General features: G+C 46.7%; 2 protein-coding genes across 2 annotated transcripts in view; one reads left to right on the forward strand and one right to left on the reverse strand.

Moving 5' to 3' along the window:
- The window catches only part of ATP6V0A4 (ATPase H+ transporting V0 subunit a4), a 68,005-nt gene extending 54,068 nt beyond the window's left edge, over positions 1-13,937 (reverse strand). Inside the window, exons 1-2 of the mRNA XM_012742708.3 lie at positions 13,765-13,937; positions 3,491-3,576 (exon numbers count right to left, since the gene is read on the reverse strand). The gene's annotated coding sequence lies outside the window, so the exon portion shown is untranslated. The remainder of the gene's footprint in view (positions 1-3,490; positions 3,577-13,764) is intronic.
- On the forward strand, positions 13,651-18,739 carry TMEM213 (transmembrane protein 213). Its single transcript, XM_012742707.2, has 3 exons — positions 13,651-13,835; positions 17,320-17,394; positions 18,203-18,739. Exons 1-3 carry the CDS (start codon positions 13,751-13,753, stop codon positions 18,370-18,372), a joined length of 330 nt encoding a protein of 109 aa, XP_012598161.1. The 5' UTR covers positions 13,651-13,750; the 3' UTR covers positions 18,373-18,739.
- Positions 18,740-19,161: the final 422 nt, after the last annotated feature.

Here is a 19,161-nt window from a genome sequence, read left to right on the forward strand (position 1 = left end):
CGAGTGATGATGGAGTCTTGCTGTGCACACCCAGCTTTATGGATTGATGAGTCAGGTAACACCCAGGTCATGATGGGCAGCTCAGGCTTCAAGGTAACTTGGTAGACCACCAGCAAGCATTCAGTTTCTACAAAGGCGGTCGGTGCTCAGAAGGAGAGCAGAGGAGGATGATGGTGCTTTCTTCCCAAATCCTAAGGGCCTGTGCTGCGATTCACTTATAGGGGCCTGCCCAGGGACCCAAAGGGCATCCCTATCTGCCGCTGACACGCCAAGCACTGCTGGAACTGCTGGACCATATGGCCCAAGCAGCAGAGCAGCCTGCACAGTGGCCTAAGCTTATTTCAGGGCTTTCTCTTGTTCTTGGCCCCAATCAAAAGTAGCAGTTTTTGAGTCACTCAGTAGATGGGCTGGACTAACATACCCAAATGGGGAATATACTGCCCCCAATTCCAAAGAGGCCCTTATCCTTCATCTTAGAAGGGCTATCTCGACATGCCTCAGACCACTAGACCCCTAGAAAATCCACTAAATTCTTTCAAATGTTCTATATAGCTAATTCATCCACAAACAAAAATAGTTTTATTTCTTCCTTCCCAATCAGTATACTTTTTATTTCCTTTTCTTGTATCATGGCATTAGTTAGAACTTCCAGCATGATGTTGACATGAAATGGTGAGAGGGGACATCCTTGCCTTGTTCCTGATCTTCTCAAATATTTTTAATGGTATAAAGAGACCCTGAGACCAAAACATTGGAGAACCACCAGCCTGGGGAGAGAGTAGAAGGGTGCACTGGTTTGCTAGGGCTACTGCAGCAGCATACCACAAAGTAGATGGCTTAAGCAACAGAAACTTATTGTGTCAGTGTTGGAGGCCAGAAGCCTGAGATCAAGGTGTCAGCAGGGTTGGTTCCTTGTGAGAGCTGTGACGGAGAATCTGTTCCCTGTCTCTCCCCCGGCTTCTGGTGGTTTGCTGACAATCTCTCGTATTCCTTGCCTTGTAGAAGCATCACTCCAATCTCCACCTTCATCTTCACATGTGTGTGTCTGTGTCCAAATCTCCTCTCTTTACAAGGACACCAGTCACACTGGATCGGCCCACCCGACTCCAGTATACACTCATCTTAACCAATGACCTCTGCAAAGACCCTGTCTCCAAATAAAGCCACATTCTAAGGTACTCAGGGTTAAGACTTCGATGTACAAATTTCAGGTGGACACAATTCAACCCATAACAAACGGGAAGAGGTATATACATACATAATGAGCACAATGTGCACCACCTGGGAGATGGACGTGCTTGAAGCTCTGACTCTGGGGGGGAAGGGGGGGTACATGCAACACACATTACGTAAACATTTGTACCCCCATAATACATTGAAATAAAAAAAGGGGGGAGAAAGAGAAGTCCAGGCCTGAAGAGACAGACACTCAAGAACTTCAAGGCTGGAAAGAGGAGACAGACAGGAAACAGGGAGGAGGAGGATCTGAAGAATAACTCAAGAGAAGAAAAGGTCTGGAGAGTCATGGAGTGGTCACAAAGAGGAGGGCTGAGAAGCTTCTGGAGGCTACTGGGGACACGGAGGATCCACTTCAATGGAGTGAAGGGGACAGAATTCAAAGTAGGAGCCGGAGAGCGAAGAAGGCAGTGGCTGGTGAAGATGAGATGGAGACGGATATCAAGTACAGACAACTCTCAAAATCTCAGGCTCTGAAAAGAAGGGAGGTGGTGGAGCAGTAGCTGAGGAGAAAATGAAGCATCACCAGAGGGTTTTATTTATGTTTTCAAGGGAAGAGACAGTTGACAACCCCCCCCCCAAAATTCTGTGAGCTCTAGTTGCAAAGCACATCTAAAAAATGGGAACTTCTGCTTTTCCTCACTCATTCTGTACACTTGAGATGATCTCTTTGAACCGTGCAAAGATATTTTTACACTTCTCTAGAAGTTTCCTGTCTGAGCTCAGTTTTTTATGGGCAGCATCTGAAAGCGTTGCTAACTGGTGGAAAATTGGAACAGGGAGACTGCTAGCAGCCATGGTCCAATTTGTCCAAAAGAAAAATAAACTTCATAATTTCTCTACTGTGAATCTCAAGAGTGAAGGAAGAGGGAAAGGAGGAGAGAGGAACCACACATATCTCTGGCCACCAAAAGGGTTTCAAGTGACCAGAGGGGAAATAGACAAAGATGTAGTCCAATCCACTCTTTTGCAGAAAAGTAAGGAACAGTGACACTAAATGTCTTGCCCAAAGCCAGATGGAACACTCCTATTTCTTTAGTTATTTTATTTTTATAATTATTTACTTATAAAAATGTCACTGACCTTTTTAAAAAAGCAAGTAATTCTCCTATTAATCATTATACAGGCTCTCAAAATCCCCAACTCAATATTTTGAAGGCAAATGACATTTAAATTTGGCATTAAGTCTTGAGAGAAACAACTTTCTTAGAGAAGAATCAGTCCTCTATATCACCCAAAAGAACACTGTTTTTGACATTTAGTATTTAATACCACCGTCCCCATTCTTTAGAAGTCTGGGGCACACTGCCAGTTGCTGCCACTTTAACTTGTCCTCAAAGGTCTCAAAGGCAGTTTCATGCCCCGAGGACTTTCTATAAAATGGCTCTTGAGGGTGAAGAGCTGAGTGTTCCACTTGCACCACTTTAAAGTGGACATTCCTTTAAACAGAGGGCCTCCTGTGTTCTTGTGTCCTTGTACCCAGGATTAGGAAGAGATTGTGCACAACCACGTGTTCAGCTGTACAAGATCAATTTACGGATCATCGTCATTTAGAAAATGAAAAGGCGTAAGCAGAGAGTGAGCTCAAAAACTTGCGAGGAATTTAATGCAAAAATAATAATCTAGGTGGAAAATAACAACCTGACTTTTCCAAAAACAGTGGCTAATTTTTCTGAACTGAATTCCAGCCAGATCAGCTTCACTCAAAACAATTGATTTTACTATCCACTTAAGCCTAACGCTTTTCCACCACTGACCCCACCATCCACAGTCCTTTACAATCCGCACTAACAGAGCAAGTGCTCAAGACGGAAAAGAATGATTTGAGGTTGCTAAAAAGAGAGGAAATGACACTCAACTTCCTCTACCATGAGTGTTCACGCACACACAATTCAATTCAATTCATTGGCAGTAACATTCAAGAGTTCACGTATCAGCACACTGAGATCAAATTCACGTATGCTGGGACCAGGATCAACTCTGCCACATACATTTCCACTTCCTCCTGGCCATGACTTGCTCCGGCAATATGTCCCAGCACACACTGGTGCCATCCAACACCAATGTGACCCTCACTGCTGTCCTACTGCTTTCTGTCCTCTGATCACGTCCTGGGACATAGCACCCCCCCTAGTGGCTCTCACTGTGGAGAGCAGCTACACTCTCCACCCTCCGTCTCGTCCTCCTGCTCCCCTCAGCGCGGGACCAACTCATTCCTTAGGAGAAGAGCCTCCCTCTTCTCCCCCCCACATACCTTGATGGCATCTCCGTGTCTCTGCTCTTCTGCGTGAAGCTGCTTTACATGCCTTTCACTCCCATCTTCACTTTCCACATCACAAGCTGGAAACGAGATTTGGGAAAATAAAATCGTGTCGTAAAGTGAACAGAACGCCTCAGAGTGTGTCATACATGGATTTGTACCTGTCGCCTATGGGAGCACCTGCCCCGTTATTTGCCTTTTCTGCAATATTTACTCTAAACCACACTAGTGAGTTTCTTTTCATAATTTCCACCTCCACTTTCTACCAAAAAAGAAAAAAGGGGATTTACTAGGTTGTTTCTCTTCTTTCTCCATTTATTACAATCTCCTGCACCGAGCACAGAGTCATGGAATTGCACCACTGGAAGAAAACTTAGAGATCGTCTAACCCAATCCTCTTACTTTGGAGATGAGAGAACAGCGCCCCCTGGAGGTGGTGGTGATTTGCCTGCGGTCCTGAAGCCCAGGCTGGCAGAGCAGGCAGCAGGACACAGGGCTCCTGTGCTGGTCTCCTCACTTCATCACGGCCTTCCAGTTGATTTCTTGCAGGGCTTAACACCCTTTGCACTGGCATGTACACAGCAGAACCCTTCTGGGGGTCGTTTGTCCCCTCAAGGGAGTCCTGAGGACCCAGACAAAGGTCTCCTCTCGAGGGATGGCACCATTCCTCTGGGTTCCCCCTTGTGCTCCCTTCCTGGACAGTCTGCACCATATCTCTTGGGGAGCATCACTACCAAGGTTATGTGACTTCTCCACAGTCAAACAGGAAGTGACAGCATGAAAACTGGAATCCAGGACTCCTGACTCAGGGTCGGTTGTGTTCCCAACCAACCAACATAATGGCAGCTTGGGCAAGAAAAGATGAGGGAGCCTGGGGTGGTGGCCCACACCTGTAGTTGCAGCTACGTGGAGGCTGAGGCAGGAGGATGGTTTGAGCCCAGGGGTTCCAGGCTGTAGTGAGCTACAATCACACCACTGTACTCCAGCCTGGGTGACAGTGAGATCCTGTCTCAAAATAAAATGAAATATATGGAGAAAAGAAAGAGAAAGGAAAGAAACAGAAAGAAACAAGGAAGGAAGGAAGGAAGGAAGGAAGGAAGGAAGGAAGGAAGGAAGGAAGGAAGGAAGGAAGGAAGGAAGGAAGGAAGGAAGGAAGAGAGGGAGGGAGGGAGGGAAGGAGGGAGGGAAGGAGGGAGGGAGGGAGGGGAAAGGAAGGGAAGGGAAGGGAAGGGAAGGGAAGGGAAGGGAAGGGAAGGGAAGGGAAGGGAAGGGAAGGGAAGGGAAGGGAAGGGAGAAAGAAAGAAAATAAAAGAAAGAAAGAGAGAGAACAAAGGAAAGTTATAAAAGAGGCCAGAAAGACGTGGTAGGAGAGAAGTTGGAGGTCAAGAAGACAGGGCCAAACGATCTCTGACTCCGCTATCTGGTCCCTTTCAGTTTTACGTGAACAAAGCTAGAAAAGAAAAATTGGCTGAATGTTTATCACAAACCTGCAGCTTACTTCCAAAAACCTTAGCTTAAAGTTACTCTCTGAGAACTCACATCTCTGTTTATTAAACAAAAAATGAATCTGACCACAGGCACTGTTTTGCCAACAAGAATATTTTGTGCAAATGACGGGACTGAGTACAGGGAGCCAGACGGTGCCCATCACAGAGTCACGGGGCTGAGAGGGCCCTTCCCTCCGATTGCTTATTAACTTCACCTTAAAATGCCCTTCCCTGTCTGACGCTGGTAACTCACAAACTTGCCTGACAGAGCTGTCCCACAGAAGAACTGGATGCCTTAAAAATCACTGAGAAACTGGTCACTTGAGGCATTTAAGCAGAAGTCCAAGTAACGACCTTAGAGGCAGCCAGGTCCAATGCGGCTGTACCAAACGCTGTGACATACTACTTTCTTCAGAGCAGGGCATTCTTACTAGGTTAAGGACTGGACCAGATGGAGTCTGAAGTCCTTTCCCAACATTGAGATTCTAATTTGAAATTCTATGCTTTTTCTGTGTCTTGTTTCTACTCTTCGTTATGTCCCGAACATTCTTGGATGTGTTTGTAGAGTCTATCGTAGACTTTGAGCAACCCGGGCGTAAAGGCTGTTGCTGATAAGCAGTTCTCTACATCATAGGAAACTTAAAACTTAACATTTTTTTAAAATGGAAAAGAAGATTCCCTGACATCTAAAAATGTCCCCAGGCAACTGGACAGATACTGTAAAATGTTGTCTATCTGCTTCATTGGGACTATATTGCTTTCCTGTGAAAAACTCTTTTAAAATGCATTAACTTGATTTTCTTATATTTCTTGATTATAACAGAAATACACATTAATTGTAAAAAATTTGAAAAGCAAAAAAAAAAAAGTATAAAGAAGAAAATAAAAACCCCTCAAAGTTTTACAGCCTAGATATTACCACTACTGACATTTTGATAGGATTCTGTCCAAACTTCATTGTGTATGTGTGTGTGTCACAAAACTGGAACTATACTGATGTATAGATTTATATCTTGATCTTTCTGCTTTGTATAATATGGCAAGTGTTTTCCCAAATAATTAAGTGTTATTCTAAAACAGGATTTTTAATAGTTGCCTTTCATTCTATTATAAGCTGCTTCTAAACTTTCATTTTTACAAACAGTGTAATATTGAGAAGAACCTTGAGTATACATTTTTGTGCTCATCTCTGATTATTTCCTTGGGGAAAAAAATGTGGAAGGGCTGGACCATGGAGGAAAGGTAATCAAAATAAACCGACACTTAGAAAGTCTACAGCTTAGCTATAGATCACCCCAGTTACTGAGACTAGACTGAAATGATGGCAGATTTTTGTTGCCCCCAAGCACCTGATTAAAGCAACAACAACAAAAATCATGTCTATAGGAAGGTAGCATCGTCCTAGGTCTCAAGATAATTCTTTCTTTTTATCCTTCCCCCATGTTATTTCTATAAACAATTGTATGTAATTACAATTTTGCACACTATAAAAAAATAACCAGGCACACAAGGAAACATGACCACGTGAATGAAAAGCAGCAGAAATAATAAATAACAGAAACAGATTGATGGGGGGAGGGATGGCAAATATTAAAGTTATCAGACAGAAATTTTTAAATAAATATGTTACCTCTGTTCATGAAGAAGAAAAAGAGGACTAAATAGTTTTCAGAGAAAACAACATATATATATATATATATAATAGAACAAAATGGCAATCCTGGAACTGAAACTAAAATAATTGAAATTAAGAACCCAATGCATAGTTATAAAGGAGGATTAGACACAGATGACAAGAGATTTAATAATAAGCAAAGGAAAATATCCAGGATGAAATACAGAAAAACAAAAAGATGGGGAGCAAAGAAGGTAAGGGAATTAGAGGATGCAGTAGAAAGCTCTAACCAACGTGTGATCAGAGTCACAAAAAGAGGGAAGAGAATATGACAGAAGTAGTATTTGATGGCTGAGAACTTTTCAAAACTTAAGGAAGACATCATACTCTATATTCCATTGCCTATAAACCCCAAGTAGGACAAATAAAAAAAAAAATCCATATCTGAGCACATCAGAGTAAAACTGCTGAAAACCAAAGGCGTACACAAATCTTAAAAACAACCAAATAGGGCTTGTCATGGTGGCTCACACCTGCAATCCCAGTACTTTGGGAGGCCATGGTAGGAGAATCAATTGAGACCTAGAGTTCGATACCTGCCTGGGCAACATCGTGAGACCCCATCTCTATAAAAAATTTAAAAATTAGCCAGGTGTGGTAGTGCGCACAGTTACTGGGGAGGCTGAGGCAGTTACTTGGGAGGAGGCAGGAGGATCACTGGAGCCCGGAAGTTTGAGGTTGCAGTGAGCTGTGATCACACCACCGCACTCCAGCCTGAGCAACCGCAAGACTGTCTCAAAAATAATTAAAATTAAAACTTAAAAAAACCAAAGAATAAAAGAGACAAATTACCTACAAGGGAACCCCAATTAGGTGGATAGTTCTCAACAGAAACAGTGGACATCAAAAGAGATGAAATGATCCATTTAAAGCACTGAAAGAAAATTTCCACCAACCTCAAATTCTGCACTCAATGAAAATATTTTCCAAGAATGAAGAAAGAATAAAAACATATCCAGACAAACAAAAACTGAGAATATTAAGCACTCCACTGAGGGAATATTAAATGGTATTCTTCAAGAAGAAGGAAAATGGTCACAGATGTAAGACTAGACACACAGAAAGCAATCAAGAACAACAAATTGGTAAATATGTGGATGAATTTAAATAAATTTCACTTAAATCCTGATAATGATTTATTGAGTTAAAATATGAAGATGTACACAGCTAACACACACACCTACAATGAAGTGAATCAACAGAGTGACAGGTACAAGGTCTTCACAATTATCTGTGAAGATGGTAAGCGTACCAATTAATATTGGACTTTTACACATTAAAAATGCATGTTGTAATCTCTAAAAAAAATGGAATAACAAAAGACTCAATCCAAAAGTAGTGAGGAAAAAAGGAACATGAGAGAGATAAAACAACTAGAGAATACTTGGTAAGATGATAGATTTAAACCCAAACATACCAGGAAATATGTTCAATGTAAATAGATCGAGTGGCCAAGTTAAAGAAAAAAATTGTCAGGCTGTGTTTTTTAAAAATCCAACATGTTTCTTTTTTTTAAAGATACATATGTTTCTTTTTTTATAACATACATACCTGAAACATAACAAAAAGATTTATGAAGTTTAAAGTAGAATGATGGAAAATTATTTAGCAGGTAAAAATGAGGCAAAAGAACCTGGTGTAACTGTGGCAATATCGGACAAAGTAAACTTCATGGCAAAAACCATTCCCAGAGAGAAAGAGGGATATTACAGAATGATTTTTTAAAGACGTTTCAATTTGCCAGGAAGGTGTCACAACTCTGTCGTTGTATGGACCTCAGTTGTAGCCTCAACTATTTAATACAAAAATTGACAAAACTACAGGAGAGAAACCCACAATCATCTGTCTCAGTATTCAATAGAGTAAGCAGATTGAATTTTTAAAAAACGGGAAAAATATAGAAGTTCTGAACCACACAGCATTCTTGATCTAATGGACTTACACAGAGAATTGAACCCCACAACCGAACCTCATACATTCTTTTCGAGCACCGCCGTTTATAAAAGTTGGCCATAGGATGGCTCTTAAGGAATACTGAAAAATAGAAATCATCAAAGTATGTGGGCAGATCGCAATGCAATTAAGCTAAAAGTCCAGAACAGAAAGATACCTAGAAAACCCCCACATGTGTGGGAATTAGGACACACACAGACGGGAGGCAATGAGGGCGCAGGTGGAAGGGGGCCTTAGCCAAGAGGAAAGCCCATCGTTCTGACCCCCGGAGCCTGTCTGGGCCATGCCTATGGCCTCCCACTGCAATTAGAGATTAAGACCAAGCTGGGGAATGATCCTGAGAACTGTTCAAAAAGGGTTCCAAAGGGTGAGTTCTAGGCCTTGTGAGCAACTCTATGGTATGACGTGGAGGTTGGACTCTTTGTAGTTCTCGTTTTTTGCTGAAAGGGACACTCATTCTCTCCACATCACAGACCAATCACTGAGCAGCAGTGAGCAAGGTTAAGCTCCTCCACAAACTAAGTGCTGCTCAAGCCCAAGTCTAGATGTTGGTCCCACAAGCGCCCAGCGCCTGACATTATTTTGTGAGAACAGATCCTGACAAAGCCACTTGCAGAAGAGCCATCAGCCCCATCTCCACTAGGAAATGAGAGAATCGGGTGCGGTCCACAGTGCTCAGGGCCACCATTTTGGAGACAAGAGCCCCAATCCCAGTGCTGGCCGAGATGGGCAGGCAGTAAAGGGCCTGTCGGAAGCACGAGAGAAGCTTCTTTTACACCAAACGTTGTTCTTCCTGTAGACCTCGGCCATTCCAGGCCACAGACTGCTGGAGACACTGTCTCCTTCTTGTCTTCTTCAAACAAAATCTTATCAGGGACAACAGATAAAGTTGGAGGCAGTGAGGGCCCTGGAACCCCACCCTCTTGGTCACCCCACCCCAACCACCACCATAGAGCCTGGCCACAGACATTTTAGCCCAGACTTCGTAAAAAAGTATGTGTAACCAAATACCTGTCTCAGCTATTAAAAAAAAAAAAAAAAAAAGTCTTCAGAAAGCAAGCTCCCGCAGAACGGCTAGCTTTGAGCAAGGCAGCTTCCTGGTACACCCTCCAAAGTAAACCTGATACCAAACGAATAAGAGGGCTCCCGAGGGAGGAAACCGGCCACATGGAGTTAGTGGCTGGAGACCTATTGGAAACAGCTAATGCTGGTGACAGTTGTAAACTGGTTACCACAGCCCTTTATTTGGGAATTAACGAGTTATCAGTGGCCAGTTAAGCCCATCCTATTTTAGGATAACAAAGTCTTTCCCATCTCTTGATAAGAGAATGTTTGTCCTGCAAAAGGCTAATCTAAGATAGTCCCAAATCAAATGACAATGACAGAACAGGGAAGGAGGGACAAACATTACCCTCCCCCTGCATTTACAGCTCCCCAGAAAAGCTTTCTCTGAGATACTCTGACAGGATGCTGCAGCTCAGCCTGCGAATGCTTCTAAATCCACGCTACAACCACCCCCTGGCGCCCTTTAAAATCTCTGCAGGTCCCAAGGGCTGGTTGTTTACGTGCTCTGCTCACATTAAACCTATTCAAATGCACCCTACAGCCCCCACTAAATCATTTCTATTTAAACCATTGGAAATGAATTGTAAACTTTGCTTTTGAAATAATTATTTCTTTTGCCCAGTTTTTTGTTGTTTTTTGATGTTGCCATTCATATTTTGGATCTGAGAACGTTTTTTCAGATCTCAAACATTTTTAAGTCCCTGGAAAATTGTGCAGATTCCATGCACTGCTTTTACCTCCGGCCTTTTGGGTAAATCAGTGATGCCCTGTGAAGTTCACTGCGGGGCTTACTGTGCAGAAAACATTGAGAACTGTGTTCGCTCTATTAAAACAATGTCCTGTCTGCAGAGATTGACAAGAAAAATTCCTCTCTGGCGTTTGAATCAAAAGCAGTTGTGCTTCTCCTTCTGTTTTTGTTTTGCCAGCCCATGACTCACATATGTGATCAGGTTGCCCTCTTCACACTGGCTACTAGAAAGCTTAGAAAACACGAATGGTCAAAAAAATAATTATAGAAGAGAAAACATGCATGGCAGTTTGTGCTCTAAATTTACTCATGGGCCCATCTTATATTTCCTACCCTAAATTTCTCTTTGCCTCATTTCTTCACATTTATTTTAAATTTATTTTTAAAGCATCTTTTTTTTTTTTTTACAGATGGGGTCTTGCTCTGTCACCCAGGATGGAGTACAATAGCCCAATCATAGCTTACTGTAACCTTGAACTCCTGGGCTCAAGTGATCTTCCCACCCCAGCCTCCCAAGTAGCTGGGACTACAGGCATGTGACACTACACCACACTCAGCTAATTTTTTTTTTTTTTTTTTTTTTAGAGAAGGGGTCTCACTATTGGGGTTGCCCAGGCTAGTCTGGGACTCCTGGCCTCAAGCGACGCTTATGCTTCAGCCTCCCAAAGTGCTGGGATTACAGGCATGAGCCACTAAGCCCAAATTATTTAGCTTAATTCATTGTAGATAAGCCTCCTTAAACCCTTTGTGGACCAAGGCAGGATATAAATAAATCAATACATAAATAGCATTATTTTTTCCTAAAATTGCTTTTCTCCTTTTTCTCAGATATTTCCTATGTATGGTGACCCTTGTGTTAAAATAGTGGCCAACACTTATGAGTACATGACTCATGAGTACCTGTCTGCACGGAGCAAAGTGGCTTTACACGGATTATTTCAGGTCTTCACAACCCCCGAGATAAAAGCTATAGTCCTGTTCAGACAAGGAAACTGAGGCGTGGACATACTGAGTAACTTGCCCAGAGCTACCCAGCTCCTAAGAGGCAGGGCTAGAATTCAGTCCCAAGCTGGCCCCACGGCCACTCGCTCACCCCACTGGAAACTGCCTTCATCCAGGCTGCCTCTTCCCGGCTTCCCTTCAGTCGATTTGGTTTCCTAAATGCCTCTCGACTCTCTCCCCCTCCTCAGCATCCCCAGTCTCAGTTATTACGTCAAGGCCCTTATGACCTCTGGCCGGACTTTTGCAGTAGCTTCTCACATGATCTCCCTGAATCCGGGCCTGTGATCCTCACATCTAACCTCCTTGCTTCAGAAATGCAAATGTGTCGCCTTATAGATGGCACCCCGGTCATATGACAAAGCCCAGTTTCCTTTGTCTGGCATTTAGGACAACTTCCTGAAATCTGTTCAAATCTGTTCTTAGCCCAACCGGACACACTGTGACCCCACCCCAAGCCCCAGGACAGTAAGTCACTTATCACTCCCTAGCAGAGGCCACGCGTTCATGCCTCCGAGGCCCTGCACAGACAGTTTCTGGCTCCCGTGCCTGGTGAACTGTGCTTCTTTTAAGTGTCAGGTCAAAACACCACCTTCCTGGTGAAATGCTCTGTGAATCCCCTAGTCCTCGGCCCTCTTCCATGATTTCCCCATTCTTTGCAGACATCTGCTCACCACACGCATTTCACTGTATTGTCATTATTTGTCCATCTCCCTCCCTCCACCTTGACCTCTTTGAGGACAAGAGCTGTGTGGTCTTACTCACCTCCTGCCAAGGGCCTGGCATGTGGCAGCCACTTGGGAACTGTTTAATGTTCAACCAGTGGTAGGACTAAACCGGACCTGTGTCCGCTGCCTGACGATCGCACCTTCCTAACGCACTTCCACCCCATGCTCCAATCCAGGAACACAGAGCCACTACCAACTCATGCCTTTACGAAAATTAGAAGAAAGTGTCTCCCCTGCAGTAGGACCTCCTCACCCTGGGCTCACGCATGGCTTCCGTGTCCTCCCACAGAGCCGATTCTATCTCTCCCTCTTACCAGGCCCGGGCGTGCACAGGAACACAATGCACACGTCTGAGCACGGCAGGCCTGCACGCACACGATCATCTCACCTCTGCACGTGCCGTCCCCTTCACTTGCAAAGCCCATCGACTCCCACCTGCGCACATGGACAGCACCCCACCCAAATCCGCTTCCTCTGTGCATCCTTCCCCGGGCCTCGCAGGCAGATTTAATCACTCCCGCTTACACCATGGAAGGTACCCCTATCTGAGTCTTGCCCTCGTGCATCAAATTCCTCTCTTCACTGCCTGGTTGCACTGCTGCACCGGGCTCTCCTCAAGGGTGGGGGCCACGTCTCAGTCCTCTCGGTCTCAAATGCGGAGGATAGTGCCTCTCATATACATGGTGGGTAGTCAGCAAGTGTCTGGGCTGCAGGCACAGCTCCAACCTAGGTACTGCGCAGCTCAAAATCTTTCCAGAACCTTCCCTTTGTTTCAACACCCCTCCTCCCCCACCAGGCACACAGAAGCTGTTCTCCCCCCACCACTCCCTCCCTCCTCGGCTCACCTATAGTCACAGGTGTGACCTCTGAGTACCACGGTAACCTCTGGGCCTTTGCTCATCTGTCCCTTCCTTCTGCCTGCAATGCCCTCTTCCTGCCTCCGCCCGTGAACATTCTACCCATCCTTCAAGGCAAGTCAAACATCGTTCCCCTCATGAGGTCTCCCATCAGCAGATGTGGCCTCCTGCTCTGACACCCGAAGGACTTTGTCCCGCCCGAGTCATCCCGCCCGAGTCATTCCTGAAATGCTGCTCTGGGTCGTAATGGCACGTGATTATAATGAGAGCATTTTGAGGGCGGGGATTCGCAGACTTCAGCGTAGTGTGGCGCACACAGTAGGTGCTCGGGGACATTAGACTGGATGCAACAGGGAACCCACGCCACGCCTGCAGAGCCAGCAAGACACCTCCTCTCCTCTCCTCTCCTCTCCTCTCCTCTCCTCTCCTCTCCTCTCCTCTCCTCTCCTCTCCTCTCCTCTCCTCTCCTCTCCTCTTTTTTCTCAACCAGGACAAAATCTGTGCTCTGGAGAGAAGGGCACAAGTCGCCCCTCCCCTCCTCCCCTCAGCCAACAGCCTGGCTTCCCTTCTAGAAAGGTGAGAAGGTGTGACAGGTGAAGTTTCCTTTGCTCCACCCCCTTCTCCCCCAAACACAGACAGGAGTTCACCTCTGGCAGAGCTGTGCTCCAGCTCCTGCAGGACAGGAGCGGGCTCTGCACAGCCCCGAGTGGCACGGGGCACCCGGCACTCCTCCCTCGCCAGCATGCAGCGCCTCACCTCTGCCCGCCGGGCCGCCCTGCTCCTCGGCCTGGCCTGCGCCTCCGCCGTCCACTGGGCCTGCTGGGCAGGTACAGTCCTGAGCTTTATTCTCAGCCCTGCTGGGCAGGGGGAGGGAGGGAGGAGGAGATGGGAGGGCAGGAAGGGGAGGGCGAGGATTCCTCTACCAGGGTTGGTCCTGCACAAAGGAAAGAGGAAACTTTCTCATCTGGAGGATTAGGCAGGGGTGGGGGTGGGGGGGTCTTGGGTTTGCTAAGACGGAGATCAAATACTCAACTGCTCAGCTAGGACAGGGGCAGCCACCTCTGTCGGCCTTTCCCACAAAGAAAGAGGAAAAAGCAGTTCGCCGGGGTCTCACCCATCAGGGAGGGGACCACATCAGCCTAAAACGGCATCTTTAATCTGCTGTGTCTCAAAGCTCCTCCTCGGCTCCCCTGGGCTTTGGTGATCTGCAGCCCCCCTGCACATTTGTGTCGAACCTTCCTTCACCTAAAGCCCTCCGTCCCTCCCTACCCTGCATCCCCACTGCGACTTTCACGAAACCCGACCACCACGAACTTCACTGTCTGCCGCACCACTGCCTCCCTGGCACTGGAAATGGCGGGTTACCCCGTTTTCTCAGGGGGGCTGGGGGGTTGGTTTGCAGCCCCTGTCTTGCTCTGCCAGTCTGGGCTCTGCACCTCATGGCAGAGGGACCTCGGTTACAATCTCGTGCCCCTGGCTGTGATCGTGCCCTCAGCTCCCTCAGCACACTGTGTGCCCTGCTCCCTGACAGACTCGTCCCCTCAAAATCAGCCTCCCCCCGCAGACGTCTGCATCTGCCGCTCCCATCCTCAGTGTGCCCTGTAGCCACTGCCAGGTGGCCCGGTGGCGGCGAGGGTCAGAGCACGACAAGCTCTTGGGCTACCCGACTCCAGCTCCCACAGCTTCCCAGCTCTGCGACCTTGAGCAAGGTACTCACCTGTCCGGGCCCAGTTCCTCATTTACCACACGGAGGTCACCAGCGTGCTTATTTAAAGGGTTGCTGTAAAGAGCAAATGACATGATTGCATGTAAAGAATTTAAAAATAACACGTGGTAAACACACAAAGGATGTCAACAATTATGGTTAGCACATTCGTTTATTTCCCAACTTCACCCCTCCCCAAATAATTTCTTTCTGTTTATCCTCACAGTGCCTTGCTCATGACACGGTTCAAAAAAAAAAATTGACAAATTTAACTGCACTGAATTGCTGGGGCCCCCCCAGCAGCCTGCCCTTTAGGTGATGCCACATGGGTGCCCCTGGCTGGCTGCGCTTGCAGGGGAGGAGGATGATGCTTAAATTTGTTGATCCCCACCTGTGCTATTCCATTTGAACCACGCTAACTTGCCGATACTGGGCAGCTTTTGACCTATACAAACGGCAATTCCATACAGTCTAACTGAACACCTGCCGTCAGTTACCTAGGTTTTTCTCTACTTGCTTTGGAGGAGGACCACTTCCATCCGTAGAGGTGAGATGAAAGTCAGAGCCAAGGAAGTTATTTGAGTCATAAGGAAAATTAAAAGGGTGAGGAGTTAATTTCTCCAAAACAAATCAAGACCAACCTCGAAGCCATTTCGTTGTAAATAATTTACAGTAGCAGATTGCATCAAGGTAATTGCTATTCTTTAAGCAGGGGACATTGGAGCGGCTTGGGGGTTGGGTGGCATGACATTAGTCTGAGGGGCAATTTCATGATTTTAGCTAAACAATAGTTTTCTTCCAAACTCTCTGCCATGTGACAACAGGTACCTCTCAAGGACATACTGACCTACAGGCAGTGGGGCCTTCAGAGTTTTCAAATCTTTTTTTTTTTTTCTTTTTGTATTCCTAAAGAAGCACTTTGAACAGCAACATAATTTCCAGAAAGGTTCTTCAAAATCCACGTCTTGGCTTCGAACTACCTAGAGCAGCCTCAGCACTGTCTACTAGACCTCTCGGTGGGGGAGGGAATGTCCCATATCTGCGACGTGTTTCCAACGTGGCAGCCAGTAGCCACTGGCGATTTGAACACTTGAAATGTGGCTAATTTTAATAAATTGTAATAAATAAATAAAATATATTCAATAAATAATGTGACCAATTTTAATAAATGTAAATAGCCACAAGTGGCTACTGCTTGCTGTACCGGGCAGTGTGGACGTAGGGCATCTCTCTTATTGGCAGTTACAGGAGGGGGCGCCGGGAATGGCGTTTCTTCCTCAGATCTTTAACCCAATCCCTCCCCCACTAACTGATAGAACCTTCGGAATTCCTGTTAGATTTACTTGCAATCTGTCTGCTCCTCACTTATGAATCAATTCTAAGCACTGCACATTCTGGCAATTTCTGGACTTGCTTGTCTGAAGTTTAATTTTTTTTTTTTTTTGACAACCATTTGCATCGGTAACAATCTCATAACCATAACAAATAAAGACTCCAGGTCAGATTTCAATGTTTATTTGTTCAAGTTTTTAAGAGAATTGAAGATGGTTACGAAAAGACATTCCGGATATTTCCGTGATTGTTTTTAATATACACAGGGAAGCTACTTTATAGCTATGTTTAATCTGCAGAGAAAGCAACTGAGATGGTGTTTAAAAGCTATAGAGAGCAGGCTTGAAGGGCAATGAGAAATGAAGATAAAGTGTCTCTGAATGAGAGTGGAGTGATAGGAAAGAGTGTACGAGTTTGTTCAGGCTGTCATAACAAATACCACAAACAGGGTGGCTTAAACAACTTAAACCACAGTTCTGGATGTTGGAAGTCCAAGATCAGGGTGTCAGCAGTTGGATTTCTCCTGAGCACACACCCTCCTTGGGTTGCAGATGGCACCTTCTCCATGTGCCCTCACCTGGCCTTTCCTCTGTGCACATGCATTACCACTAATGTCTCTTCCTCTTTTTCTTTTCTTTTTTCTTTTTTTTTTTTTTTATGAGATAGGGTATATCTCTATCACCCAGGCTGGAGTGTAGTGGAGTCATTATAGCTCACTGCAACCTCAAACTCCTGGGCTCAAGTGATCCTCCTGCCTCTGACTCCCAAGTAGCTGGGTCTACAGGCATATGCCACCACGCCTGGATAATTTTTTTATTTTTTGTAGAAATGGGGTCTCACTCTTGCTCAGGCTGGTCTCAAACTCCTGGGCTCAAGCAATCCTCTGGTCCTTGGCCTCCCAAAGTGCTAGGATTACAGGCATGAGCCACCACACCCAGCCTTCTTCCTCTTCTTATAAGGACACCAATCATTGGATTAGGCACCCCCTCAAATGACCTCATTTAACATGAATGACCTCTTAAAAGGCCCCATCTCCACATACAGTCACATTGGAGTTGGGACTCCAACATATGAATTTGGGTGGCAGGGGAACACAATGCAGTCCGTGACAGGGACTGAACTTATACTCTGTTGCAAAGCCTCATTGTACCTATCCTGGGACTTCCAAAACACTTTCGTAATACTCACTACTGATGTACAAAAAACGTCTCAAACTCCATGCCTGGGAATGGCTTTTCCTACTGCCTGAGACTATTCCCTGTCTTTTCTTCCAGAAGCCAGCAGCAGCAACAGCTCAGCCTCGACCATCCACCACCGCCCAGACGCTGGGACCCTGGAGGAGTGCCCCAGTAAGTAAGCGTCTCCTGCCCACGCCCCAGCCCCAGAGCTGCCCTGGATCTGGGAGGGACACAGGCCTCCTTGCTGTCCATCGACTGGTGTCAGGTGGCCGAGCGCCTGCTTGGCCTTCCTGTGCACTGGTGTGGTTTGCCCCAGAACTACTTGCAGAGCAGGTCTAAGAGACTGTCTTGGCTTTGATCCCCATCTAGGCTCACAGTGTTGACACAGGTGGCTTTAATGACCCATCCCCAGGTCAGTAGCCAACGTGTCCTGGGTTCAAATGCTTGTAGAAGTTTTGAGGTGGAAAGGCCATAAAAATCATCTAGTCCAACTTGTGCAGGAGCTTGGTTTGGGACCCTTTTTATATGTCTGTTCATCCTCTTCTTGAACGTTTCCAGTGGCGAGGAGCCCAGAAATTTACAGAGCAGCCACTGGTATGGTATGCACGTCCCATGAACGGACAGCTTTGCTTCGTCCTGTTGCTCCCTTTATCTTGCCCTCATTGAATGACCCAATGTGTTAGCTTCTGGCCACTTACAAAGAAGGGGAAGAGGCAATGTTATGCAGAGAGTAAGAATATGGTTTTGGAGCTTTGCAGACTTGGGTTTGATTTCTGCTTCTGCCATCTCGTGACGCTAGGCAAGTTACAGCCTTGGTTTCAATAAAAACTGTAGCTGTCACTTAGTGACGAATAAGCTAACGTGTGACAGCCGAGCACGGGGCGGGGACGGGGTGAGTGCTCTTCAGTCTCAGCCACCACGCTGTTGTCCTTGTCCCTACTCACGGTGCGGCGCGTCCTGTCTCTCCCTGCCCCGGCAGACGTGGACTTCTGCCCGCTGGCAGCCCGGTGCTGCCACGCCGGTGTGGATGAGCACGGCTGGATCGCGGCGGCGGTCGGCTGGAGCCTCTGGTTTCTCACCCTCATCCTGCTCTGTGTGGACAAACTGATGAAGCTAACTCCAGAGGAGCCCAAGGACCTGCCAGCGTGAGGCGGGGACTCCTGGGCCAGGAATGGCGATCGCCACCAACGCGTGCATGGCGGGCAGGGGACAGGTGCTAACTCGGCTTCTACCATCTCAATGTCACTTTCACCTTTAAGCTGCAGTTACTTTTAAAAGGGAAGGGAGAAGGGAAGGGAGGTACAAATTAGGCAAGGCCAGGGCTGCCTTCACACCTGACTCCCGAGGCACTTGGGTCTTCTATGCTAAACCCCTTTCTCAAGCGAGCGTCCCCCCCCCCCCGGGAAGTGCTCCTGGTCTCCCCAGAGCTTTCTCCTGGTCTCCCCAGAGCTTTCTGCCAGGCGCCAACCGGGGGGATCGCACGGGAAACAGAAGGCTTCGTCTTGCAGTCAACGCATTCAAACCTGAGCTCAAAACCTTCTCACCCAAAACAGATCATTGACTTCTGTCCCTTACCTCAGTCAAAGGCATAACTGTCCGCACCCTCTGTCACCCCACATCCGGCCTCCTCCAGCTCCCTCCTGTCCTGCCCCTTCCCTAGCCAGCACCCCAGTTCTGTCCCTCACTCCCTTCCCCCCCCACCCCACCCCCCCGCAGTCATTGACCTTTGGATCTCCCTCCCCCACTTGTCACTCCCCAAGGGCAGCTGCAGAGTGGGGGCTGTCACCCTCTGCTGACACCCCTGCTACTCCTGGAGATTCCAGCTTCTCAGGCTGTAGTTCGGGTCTCTGTGCGAGTCCAGCTGTGTCTGCGGCACCTCCCAGAGTGTGTGTGTGCGCTCGGACTGCCAACTCCTCCTCCCGCATCTCCGGCCACTTC

The sequence above is a fragment of the Microcebus murinus genome, chromosome 9, assembly GCF_040939455.1.
Source record: "Microcebus murinus isolate Inina chromosome 9, M.murinus_Inina_mat1.0, whole genome shotgun sequence".
Lineage (NCBI taxonomy): Eukaryota > Metazoa > Chordata > Mammalia > Primates > Cheirogaleidae > Microcebus > Microcebus murinus.